General features: G+C 38.5%; 1 protein-coding gene across 1 annotated transcript in view; it reads left to right on the forward strand.

Annotated features, from left to right (window-relative positions):
- Positions 1–13,082, forward strand: part of EXOC6B (exocyst complex component 6B) — a 567,559-nt gene that overhangs the window by 392,318 nt on the left and 162,159 nt on the right. The window contains exon 19 of the mRNA XM_075556958.1: positions 8,139–8,280. Coding sequence (XP_075413073.1) covers positions 8,139–8,280 — 142 coding nt within the window. The remainder of the gene's footprint in view (positions 1–8,138; positions 8,281–13,082) is intronic.

Here is a 13,082-nt window from a genome sequence, read left to right on the forward strand (position 1 = left end):
CAAAATTATTTAGCATAAAAGAAAAAAGTCTGTACAAAGCATAAATGGTTAATAAACTTTTATGCACTCATATACCATATTTTATGCCAATAATACATGTATTTAATGATGTGGTATTTCTTTATTTGATTTTTTACCAGAGTGGAATTCCCTGGTGCTATTTTTTTAATGTATCATGCTGTGTGTTATATGGATGGACATTTCATATGCATGACTGTGTTACTTGTGGAAAATATAGTTAAAAACTTACATTATAGCAAAATATGAAGATGCTTTATAAGTTTGTGGAAACAGAGTTAAAGATAGTGGGATTTTTTGCATAAACTCTTTAAAGCTATCTCGTCTTCTCAATGTCTTTTCAGTTTTAAATATCAGCATCTTAGCAATAAAAGTTGTAATACTTATCAGATATTTACTGAGCATTGAATACTATTAGATGCCATCCTAAATACTTTTTTGAGGAATTATGTTTCTTTTCTTTTATTTACCTGTTAGAATTATCCTACTTTATAGATGATGATGCTGAGCCTTCCAGAGATTAAAATCAAGTTCTCACTTACCTGCAATGAACGTGTATGTGTGGTGTTGTGTGGTCTTGGCTGGATGCAGACTCATAGCCCCAGTAGGTTGTCACTTGTAGGAGCACATGGCCACATGTGTCTCTAATGGAGCTGTTAGGTGGGTTTAGGCTGCTTAGCAGCTGAAACTGGACCATTGTACTTCCAGAGTTCCTTAATGTTACAGATATAACCCACTGTCATTGAAGTCCATTCTGACGCATATTGAAAAAGGGGTTTCTGAGGCTGTAAAACTATGTAGGAGCATATAGATTGCTCGCAAAGATTGAATGATATGTTTTGGTTTTGGCAATTTCCATTTAATATCCTTTGCTTTATCACCACGTAGACCATTGTTTAGGTCTGATGGTTAAAAATCTGGGTTTTTGGTTTGTTTGTTTTTTAAATCATTTTATTGAGGGCTCATACAACTCTTATCACAATCCACACATCCATCGTGTGTCAAGCACATTTATACATTTGTTGCCTTCATCATTCTCAAAACATTTGCTTTCTACTTGAGCCCTTGGTATCAGCTGCTCATTTCTTCCCCTCCCTCTCTCTCTTCCCCCCTCCCTTATGAATCCTTGATAATTTATAATTTATTATTTTATCATATTTTATACTCTTCGGTGTCTCCCTTCCACCATTTTTCTGTTGTCCATCCCCCATGTAGGAGGCTATATGTAGATCCTTGTAATCGGTTCCTCCTTTCTACCGCACCTTCCCTCCACCCTCCAGGTAGCGCCACTCTCATCACTGGTCCTGAAGGGATCATCTGTCTGGGATTCCTGTGTTTCCAGTTCTTATCTGGACCAGTGTACATGCTCTGGTGTTCTTGCCTTCCCGATATGATCACTGGAGATAGATGAGTGCATGGGCAGGTGTGGTGAAGAGGACTGATGGTGCCTGACTATCAAAAGATCCAGCATCTGGGGTCTTCAGGGCTTGGAGGCAAAAAAGGCGGCCATCTACCTCAGAAGCAACAAAGCCCTTATGGAAGTGGCACACTAGCCTGTGCGATCAAGAGGTGTTGAAGAGATCAGGGATCAGGCATCAAAGAACAAAAAAATCACATCATTGTGAATGAGCGGGAGTGCAGATTGGGGACGCAAGACCCATAAGCAACTGGACATCCCCTTACAGAAGGGTCCTGGGAAGGAGATGAGCTAGTCAGAGTGCTGTGTAGCAACGATGAAACATACAGCTTTCCTCTAGTTCTTAATCGCTTCTTCCCTCCACCTAGCATGATGCCAATTCTACCTTACAAATCCGACTGATATGTTTAAACTGTTGACTTACCCAGTAGCACTATAGCATTATATATATGTAATGTATAAACACACACATGCACATAAGAAGTCTTCAAAAGTGTCTTAGAAAAAATCACATTATCTCTGAACTCCATTTTTCCATGAACCTATTGAAGCCCGTGTGTGTGTGTGTGTTTAACACAATTCTACTCTGTCCTATGTGGTCACTCTGTCTATATGGTCACTATGTTACTATAACATGCAAGTAACCATTTGTTGAAGATCCTTTTTTTGGTTTGGTTTTGTCTTAAATCATTTTATCGGGGGCTCATACAATTCTTATCACAATCCATACATCCATGCATCCATTGTGTCAAGCACATTTGTATATTTGTTGCCATCATTATTCTCAAAACGTTTTCTTTCTGCTTGAGCCCTTGATATCAGCTCCTCATTTCCCCCACTCCCCACTGCCTCATGAACCCTCTTAATGGCTGCCACAGTACATTGGCAGGAAGCTTCTAAAAGTTTGATCTGGATTCAGAAGAGGACGTGGTATCATTGCTGTCTCCAGATGGATTTTGGCTGAAAGTAGAGATGTTTACTTGTTTTTTATGTACTATGCAAAGAGGAATAATAACATGCGTGAGATATTTGCACCCTAGAGTAATCAACCAATTGAGATCAAGATGTCAGCCTTTACTGCAAGGTATAGGAAAGAAAGAGGAACGATAACAAGAAACACAGGGAAGCACCATAGTGATGTTATTTTGAGGGATTGCAATGAATGAAATGAAAGCAAATGTGTACATGATTGCTGAATGTAAACTGATGATATGCTCTGTAAATTTTAATTTAATTCACAGTAAAAACTTTAAGATATAGGGTCTGGGGTCTTAAAGGCTTGAAGGTAAACAAGTGGCCATTTAGCTCAGAAGTAACAAAGCCCACATGGAAGCACACCAGCCTATGTAATCACGAGGTGTCGAAGGGATCAGATATCAGACATCAAAGAACAGGAATCATATCATTGAGAATGGAGGACAGTGCAAGTGGGGACCTAAAGCCCATCTGTAGACAATTGGACATCCCTTTACTGAAGGGTCTCAGGGAGGAGATGAGCCAGACAGGGTGCAGTGTAGCAATAATGGAACATACAATTTTCCTCTAGTTCTTAAATTCTCCCCCCACCCCCACCCCCACTATCATGATCCCATTTCTACCTTACTAATCTGGCTAGACCAGAGGATGTACACTGGTACAGACAGGAACTGGAAACACAGGAAATCTAGGACAGATGATCCCTTCAGGACCAGTGGTGAGAGTGGCGATACCAGGAGCATGAAGGGAAGGTGGGTTAGAAGGGATGAACCGACTACAAGAATCTACATATAACCTCCTCCCTGGGGGATGGACAACAGAAAAGTGGGTGAAGGGAGATGTCAACAGTATAAGACATGACAAAAAATAATAATTTATAAACTACCAAGGGTTCATGAGGGAGGGGAAGCAGGAGGGAGGAAAAAATGAGCACCTGATACCAAGGGCTCAAGTAGAAAGAAACGGTTTTGAGAATGATGATGGCAACAAATGTACTAATGTGCTTGACACAATGGATGTATGTATGGATTATGATAAGAGTTGTATGAGCCCCCAATAAAATGATATTTTTAAAGTTTTTAAAAGTATTCAAAGAACAAAATCACATTTTTCCTCATGCAAATATTTTTTTCATGAGAAAAATAGTAAGCAAGGTAGCTGACATCTTACAAGAACAGTAAAGGTTAAAAGACAGCAGATCAAAGCTCCAAACTTCAAAAGAAAAATGAAACTGCCAATCTAGAATTCAATATCCAACAAAATACCCAGCAAAATGCCATTCAAAATAAAGGTAAGATGGCCATTTCTGGCTATGACATAGTAAATGGTACCAGACTTGCTCTTGACCATAAACATCTAGAATAATGGATCAAATTAATGAAACAATTGTTTTCAACATTGTGTCCATGCAATGCAATGGGCATACGAAACATGTTTTAAGGAAATGTGCTCAAGCAACTCCCAATATTCAGATTGAAAGGAAAAGTAACTTTGACACCGACTCCTTACCCTAATTTGAGATGAAATATAAATATAAACTTGAAACTTAACACATTTATGTAAACATATGTGAGAATACTTTATCACCCTTAGGGTAGACAAACATTTGTTACGCAACACAAAAAGAGCAGAATTATAAAATAAAAAGCAGATATATTAGACTCCTTCAAAATTGTAAATTTCTGATCACCAGGAAGATACCATGAAGAAAATGGAAAGGCAGTAATAGAGTATACAAAAATCTCTGGGGGATGGGAAATGGGAAGGTGGGTGAGGGGAGACGCTGGGCAGTGTAAGATAGGATAAAATAATAATTTATAAACTATTAAGGGTTCAGGGGGGAGGGGGAGCAGGGAGGAAGAGGGAAAAAAGGAAAATGAGCTGATTCCATGAACTCAAGTGGACGGCAAATTTTGAGAATGACGAGGGCAACGAATGTATAAGGGTGCTTTACTCAATTGATGTATGTATGGATTGTGATAAGAGTTGTATGAGCCCCAATAAAGAGATTTATTAAAAAATAAAACAAAAAGTATTTGCAAATAATTTCTCTGACAAACAAATCATCTAGAAAATATAAAGACCTTGTATAAAACTCTTTAAAAATCATTTTATTAGGGGCTCATACAACTCTTATCACAATCCATACATACATCAATTGTGTAAAGCACATTTGTACATTCATTGCCCTCATCATCCTCAAAACATTTGCTCTCCACCTAAGCCCCTGACATCAGCTCCTCATTTCCCCTCCCTCCCTGCTTCACCTTCCTCATGAATCCTCATAATTTATAAATTATTATTTTGTCATATCTTACCCTGTCTGATGTCACCCTTCACCCATTTTTCTGTTGTCCATCCCCCAGGGAGGAGGTTATATGTAGATCCTTGTAATTGGTTCCCCCTTTCCATCCCACCCTCCCTCCACCCTCCCAGTATCGCCCCTCACACCACTGGTCCTGAAGGGATCATCCGCTCTGGATTCCCTCCATTTCCAGTTCTTATCTGTACCAGTGTATATCCTCTGGTCTAGCCATATTTGTAAGGTAGGATCGGGATCATGATAGTAGGGTAGGAGGAAGCATTTAGGAACTAGAGGAAATTTGTATGTTTAATTGTTGCTATATCACATCCTGACTGGCTTGTCTCCTCCCCGAGACCCTTCCGTGAGGAGATGTCCAGTTGCCTGCAGATGGGCTTTGGGTCTCCACTCCGCACTCCCCCTCATTCACAATGATATGACTTTTTGTTCTGATGATGTCTGATACCTGATCTCTTCGACACCTTGTGATCTCACAGGCTGGTGTGCTTCTTCCATGAGGGCTTTGTTGCTTCTGAGCTAGATGGCCACTTGTTTACCTTCAAGCCTTTAAGACCCCAGATACTATATCTTTTGATAGATGGACACCATCAGCTTTCTTCACCACATTTGCTTATGCACCCGCTTTGTCTTCAACGTTTGTGTGGGGATGGTGAGCATCATGGAATGCCAGTTTAATAAAGAAAGTATTCTTGCATTGAGGAAGTAGTTGAGTATAAAACTCTTAAGAAAATGTTAAGACAATTCCCTTCCTACCACTGCACCCTTAGTGTGGAGAGTCAACTTACACAGGAAATTCACAAAGGAGGGTGATTAGCAATTAAGTATATGTAATATGCCTTCACAACATTTGACAACATTTAATAGCATTGTTATTGTTGTACTTATTAGGTGCATAGAGTAGATGCTGACTGATAGTGACCTGTGTACAACAGAATGAAACACTGCCTGCAGCCTGCACTCTCCTCAAAATCATTGATGTTTGAATCCAGTATTGCAGCCATTGTGTCCATCAAGGTTCTTCTCCTTTTGTTTCGGTCCTGTACATTTCCCAGCATGATGCCCTTCTCCAGGGGTTGAATTCTTGATAACATGTCCAAAGCATGTGTGATGAAATCTTTTCCATCCTTGCTTCTAAGGAGCATTCTGCTTGTACTTTTTCCTAGAGATTTCTTTGTTCTTCTGACAGTCCATGATATATTCTTTCTTCTCCAACACCATAATTCAAGGGTATCAGTTCTGCTTCAGTTTTCCGTATTCTTTGTGGAGCTTTCACATGCATATCAAGCAATTGACAACATCATGTCTTGAGTCAAGTACACGGAAGTCTGTATGTATGGATTGTCATAAGAGTTGTATGAGCCTCCAATAAAATGATTTTTTAAGTACACTGATGTCATCAGAGGAACATCTTTGCATTTTAACCCCTTTGAAAGGTCTTTTGTAGCAGATTAGCCTAGTACAATATAGCATTTGATTTTTATAAAAACTTTTTATTGTGAATTAGGTGGGCACTTACATTTCTTTTAGCAGCCCAATGTGTAACCACTATGCCACCAGGACTCCCAATATTTCTGATTATCATTTTTGTATTCAACAATTTTACTTATCAAACCTCCCAAAAGCCTTCCCTGTCCCTGCTTTTAGTTCTTTTCTTCCTCGTGTATAATACTATCCTCCCCTTCAGCCAAGTAAACCTCTCTATCACAGGGGTCAGCAAACTTTTGAGATGGAAGAGCCATCCCTGTTTCTCACAGCAATTTAAAAATTACTCACGATTCGTAAGTATATTTTTACAAACAAGTGAAATCTCCATTATCTGAATAGTACTCTTTAAATTTTCCAATTTTATTTCACAGCTGCATGTACGTACGCATGTGGTTCTCGGGCTGCAATTTGCTGACCCTGCTCTAGACGATTGCTACTCCTCCCTCTTTCTTCCTAGCACTGGTAACCATCAAAGTCTGCGCTTATTTGGGCATGAAAACCTTTACCCGGATTTTTCTTCTTCTATAATAGTGAAGTATGGATCTTGTTTCATTCTTCAGCAAATTGATGCTAACAGGATTCTAGAACCAAGTAAAAGGAAATCCTTGACAACTTCTCTGTTTATCATAATGTTGCCTGTTGGTTCAGTTGTAAGAACTTCTATTTTCTGTATGTTGAAGTGCCATCCATCCTGAAGGCTAGAGCCTGAGGTTCTCATCATTTAGTGCTTCAAGTCCACTTTACCTTCAGCAAGTGTCAGCTACATAGTGCTGGTTGTTAACCAGTCATCTTGCAAACCTGATGCCTTGTCTGCAGCTGTGTCTTCTCATGTTGGGTCGTGCCACATTAGCAAATGAAGGTCCTGAACGATTTAGTCTGTCCATATCATTAAGCTGGACTCTATTTTTAGGAGGCTCATCTTCCGGCACATGGCATGAAAATTTCAGTGGCTTTTTTTTTTTTTCCAAAGAAGTAGTTTGCCAGGTCCTTCTGCCCAGCCTGTATTAGTCTGGAAGTTCCACTGAAACTTGTTCACTATTAAAGAGCATTTAACACTATTAAAGAGCATGAAATACACTATTTGAAATGCCCGCGACGGAGCTTCCAGCATCACAGCAACACAGTGTGACCAAACAATAGAGGAGGAGTGGAGTTGACCGGTAATATTTAAATCCCCAGTTTTCTTCCTAGTGTTCATCTTAGATGTTCTACCTCCTTTGGAAGCTAGTGTACTATATAACCTTCAGTTGTTATTGTAAACTCTCTGTATCAGTGGTTCTCAACTTGTGGGTTGCTACCCCTTTGGGGGTTGAATGACCCTGTCACTGGGGTCACTGATACATAACAGTTGCAAAGTTATAGTTAAGAAGTAGCAACAAAAATAATTTTATAGTTGGGGAAGGGACACCACAATTTGAGGAACTGTATTAAAGGGTCGCCGCATTAGGAAGGTTGAGAACCACTGCTATAGATTCTCTTTAGTCCTCTTAAATATTGTTATTCTGCTGTTAATTCAGAAAGGAAAAAGTGCTTCTTTGCTCAATTTGGCATTATATAAATTTCATTTTAGTGTTATAGCCACAATAACTGACAGTGTTTGAGTTAATGTTTAAGATGGTCACCGTTACACCCTATAGCTTCAAGAGTATTGGAATATGAGGTGTAACTTGGAGAATGTCAAAGAAACAACTGCACTGGCTACACTTGTAACCACCGGTGAGCAGTTCCAAACCAGTGGCAGATCCATGGGAGAAGGACGAGGGGCTTTCTACTTCCACGTGGGCAGTTCTTCCTTGTCCTTTGTGGGTTGCAAGAGTCAGAATTGACTCCATAGCAATGAGTTTGGTTTTGCTTGACTGCAATTTTTGTTGGAATTTCTTTTTGATGTATCAACACTATAATGTGCACTTTTTGTTTCAGGGAAAGGTGGCCCAGACAGCATGCATGTCGGCTTGTAAGCATTTAGCTACGTCCTTGATGCAACTGTTGTTGGAAGCGGAAGTAAGACAGCTCACCTTGGGCGCCTTACAGCAGTTCAACTTGGATGTTCGAGAATGTGAACGTAAGACAGTGCACATCACTTTGCTTGTTTGTCTTGCCCCGGACTCCCTTTTATGGCACAAATCTAGCCTTGTTTCTTTCTACTAGTATCAGAGAATAACTACAGGTATTGTAAAGGATATATAGAAATTTTGCCCACTTGCAATCTGATTTGCGCACCCCACAGTGCCGTGGCCCTACAGAAGACTGGAGAAGACGACTATCCACAAGAAAGCTTGCAATCTAGATGGAAACAAGGCAGATGGACCAAATATACTCGCGCATAGGCCGAGTTTTTCAGCACATTTTAAATGCAGTTTTTGTGGTAACATTAGGTGCCTCAACTTATACTCGAGTATATATGATACATTTAGTGGACACCACAGAAAACTTGATTTGCTCAAAGTCTTCAAAAACTTACAATTCCTAGTAATTTGTTTTTATTTTATATTTTAAAACTATCTGCAGGCTCTTCTTAGTAGAAGAACAAATGGTCTGAGTACTTATCAGTGAGAAATGCATCTATTAGAGAATTTTTAAAAGACAGAAGGAAGAAAAGAAAGAAAAACAACCCCAAACCTCTGTCATCAAGTCTATCCCAACTCATAGCAACCCCATAGAGGCTCTCTTTGACTTCTAAATCTTTACTGGAGCAGACAGTCACGTCTGCCTCCTGCAGAGTTGTCTATTGGGTTTCAACCACTGAACTGGAAATGAGCTGCGCAACAGAAAACCTTAAAGAGAACGGTTTAAATAAATAGGCCCTACCTTTCTCAGAGACAGTCCCTTTCTATGTTGACTTAGCTGTTCACTGGTGTGCACATGGACCAGGCACTTTTGGTCTTTTCATCCTAGTATAGTTTATATTCAGAAGTGACTCCACATCTAGATGGGAAAAAGATGATCAACCTCATCTGTTCCTTTTATTAAGGGAATAAAATCCGTTTCAGAAGACCCTTAGTGAAATAGAGGAAAGAGCTGGAGGCAAAGGGCATTTATAGAGGTCTAGACAAAGACATGTACATATGCAATTATATAGATGAGGATGGGGAAATAGATCTATGTGCCTATATTTATAGGTTTAGTATTAAGGTGGCAGAAGGACATTGGGCCTCCACTAAGTACTCCCTCAACACAAGCATCCTTTCTTCTATTAAATTGGCATTCCATGATGCTCACCCACCCGACACCACCACTGAAGCCAAAGTGGGTGAACAAGCAAATGTGGTGAAGAAAGCTGATGGTGCCTGGCTATCAAAAGAGATAGTGTCTGGGGTCTTAAAGGCTTGAAGGTAAACAAGCGGCCATCTAGCTCAGAAGCAACAAAGCCCACATGGAAGAAGCATACCAGCCTGTGCGATCATGAGGTGTCAAAGGGATAAGGTATAAGGCATCATCAGAACAAAAAAATCTTACCATAGTGAATGAAGGGGGAAGTGCAGAGTGGAGACCCAAAGCCCATTTGTCGGCCACTGGAGATCCCCTTGCAGAGGGGTCTCAGGGAGGAGACGAGCCAGTCAGGGTGCAATGGAGGAATAATGAAAAATACAACTTTCTTCTAGTTCCTAATGCTTCCTCTCAAGTCTGGTTAGACCAGAGGACATACACTGGTACAGATAGGAACTGAAAACACAGGGAATCCTGGGTGGATGATCTCTTCAGGACCAGGGGTGTGACTGGTGATACTGGGAGCGTCGAGGGAGAGTGGGTTGGAAAGAGGGAACCGATTACAAGGATCTACATGTGACCTCCTCCCTGGGGGACGGACAACAGAAAATGGAATGAAGGTTGACGTCGGACAGGGCAAGATATGACAAAATAATAATTTATAACTTATCAAGGGCTCATGAGGGAGGGGGGAACGGGGAGGGAGGGGGAAAAAAGAGGACCCGATGCAAAGGGCTTAAGTGGAGAGCAAATGCTTTGAAAATGAGGGCAATGAATGTACAGATGTTATTTACACAATTGATATATGTATGGATTGTGATAAGAGTTGTATGAGCCCCTAATAAAATCTTAAAAAAAAAAAAAAAAGAAAACCCTTATTACACTTTGGTTTATGTTTTATTGGCCAAAAAATTGTCATGTTGGCATTTACCGTTAGGGAGATCTGGTAAAGAAAAAGATGAGGATCATTATTGGCATAGCTGATGTTTGTCATGAATATTTATTAAGACTAATTACAAAATTGCAGTTTGGTTGGGAAGGAAGGCAGAAAGAGAGTATATGGTGCACTATGCTGTCTGTGAGAAATGTAAAGAGAAGTAATTATAAGGCTCTTGGCAAAATATATTTGGTTCTAAGAAAATTGAAATAGTGTAAAATTACATAGGTCTACTAACATGTCAATTCCAACTTTTTAATTTTTGCTGCTTATTGGTTTCTCTTGGATTATACTTTAAAAATTATGGTAAACATACATAATTTTCCTTTTTATCACTGAAAATCTTACCTGCAAATCTACTTTGATGCTAATGTGGCTAACAATGTCACAAAGAAAAAAAAACCGAAAGTAGAACAAACTGCTTCCATTGTAAAACAATGGAAGAAAAAAGTGCAGATGGCAATATAACCGATCTAAACAGTCCAATTAAAATCAGTAATTTTCAGGTTAAATCTTAAAATATGGTATGTGAAAATGATAAGCTAGGCTAGAAAGAAAGAGTGAGGAAAATGCACTATGCAAATATTTATCAGAAAAACAAAAAATCTAATCAGGGCGATTCTCTTTGTTTTTTAACTTTTGACTGTGAATTTGGATGAAGGTTTACAGAGCAAATTAATAGTTTTGCTTCTAGCCACTAGCAGATACACTGAAAGGGATCACACTAGGTGGTCTTAGACAGAGTGAGAGAAAAATGTGGAACAAAAATCAAAATCATAAAAGAGCCCAGGCTTACTGGTCAGATAGAGACGGATAGAACCCACAAGAGTCTGGCCCTTAGGCACCTTTCATGTCTGGAGGTGGACTCACCTTGTCGGCTCAAATTTGTATTTTAGTTATTGTTATTGAATTTATGATATGTATTTTTATTTACTTAGAACAGCATATCTTAAAATACTAGTACACCATTTTATATTAGTGTAACATTCTTATTTGCTTTTTCATCACCTGTCTTTTTTCATATTGTTAAACATATACAAACTGTAACATATTGTTATATTTTGCTTTAAATAATCAATTATCTTTTAAATAGTTTAAAAAGTGATTAAAATGTAATGTATGTTTAGTCACATATTTGCATTTATTCACATATTCACATTTTTCATTTCTTGTGTAGATTCAAATATCTATCTGTCATCTTTTTAATTCTTCCCAAGGAGCTTCTTTAATATTTACTGTGGTGCATTTCTGCAGGTAGTGAATTCTTTAAACTATTTTATGTTCATTTCACAAAAATTGTGCAAACATTTTTACTTTTCATTCAATTAATTTAAGATATGTATTCATTCTTTCCTGTCTCACTGCTCTTAAATATTCCATCACTGGGTTTGTTTTTTTTAGCATTTTCATTACAATGGGGCTTTTACAGTTCTTATCACAATCCATACATCCATCCATTTTTGTCAAGCACCTTTGTACATATGTTCCCATCATCATTTTCATAACATGTTCTTTCTACTTGAGCCCTTGGTTTCAGCTCATGACCCCCTCCCCCAGCCTTATTATGTTTCTTTTAAAGCTACATTCTACTTGTAATTTATTGAGCTGAGGTGTCAAAGTTTAAAATTTTTATTGTATTTTAAAAACCTGTAGCATTAGTTCTACTTATTTGTTGTGGTGTGTTTTCTCTTTCTTCCTTCATAAGTGATAATTAAATCTCCTCTCACTTATGGACTGTCAAGTTTTCTGACAGCTCAAATCTATGACAACAGGATAAAATCTCCTATTGATAATGTACAATGAATGCCAAGATGTAAAGTGAGAAGTAATGTTAAGGTTATGTGTCAGCTGGGCAATTATTAGTTATGGCATGATAAAATTTGGCAGCTACATACATGCCAATTAGCTCTATGCCAAGAAATTTGCAAGGCAGTTACCAGGCCAAACAACTGAAAGAGATTTATATTCATGCCATTTCCCCCCATAGTGCCCAACCGAATACATAAATTATCTAACAATATCATTATAACATATATTATTACAATGTCATTAACATTGCATGAAAATAAAATTTTTGGAGATAATTAAAAATGGTGGTAGGAGTACTTCAACAGGGAACTACCAGAAATTCAAAGTGAATTTAGAAGAAGCCAGGAAACAAGGAATGTCATTGAATCTTGTCAGCTGGAACTGGGCTGAAAGCAGAAGATGCAAGAAAGATGTTTACCTGTGTTTAATTGACTAGGCAAAGGCATCGAACTGTATGGATCATAACAAGCTATTGATAACATTTTGGGGAGTGGAATTTCCCAAACATTTAAATGTGCTAATTGAGAACCTTTACATGGACCAAGAGGCAGGCATGTTAACAGAAAAAGAGAATAATGGATGGTTTCAATCAGAAAAAAAGTGTGCTTCAGGGTTTTATCATTTCCATACCTATTTAATACATATGCTGAGCACGTAAATGCATCATGCTGAGTTTTCACATAACGATCTGAGCTTTGTAGTGTGATCGTGGTGATATGTTAGATGTGGGTAGATATATATTTGAAACCACTTCATATTACTTCATAGGCTACTGATAATTATTTTCCAGCCATGATTTCTCTGTGCTTCATTTCTGATAGTTTCTCTTACTATATCTTCAAATTTTGGGGACTTTTGCCCTAATTTCTGATTAATTCACTCCAATTTTTTTATTTTAAATGCTGCATTTT

This window comes from Tenrec ecaudatus, chromosome 8 (genome assembly GCF_050624435.1).
Source record: "Tenrec ecaudatus isolate mTenEca1 chromosome 8, mTenEca1.hap1, whole genome shotgun sequence".
NCBI classification, from domain to species: Eukaryota; Metazoa; Chordata; class Mammalia; order Afrosoricida; family Tenrecidae; genus Tenrec; species Tenrec ecaudatus.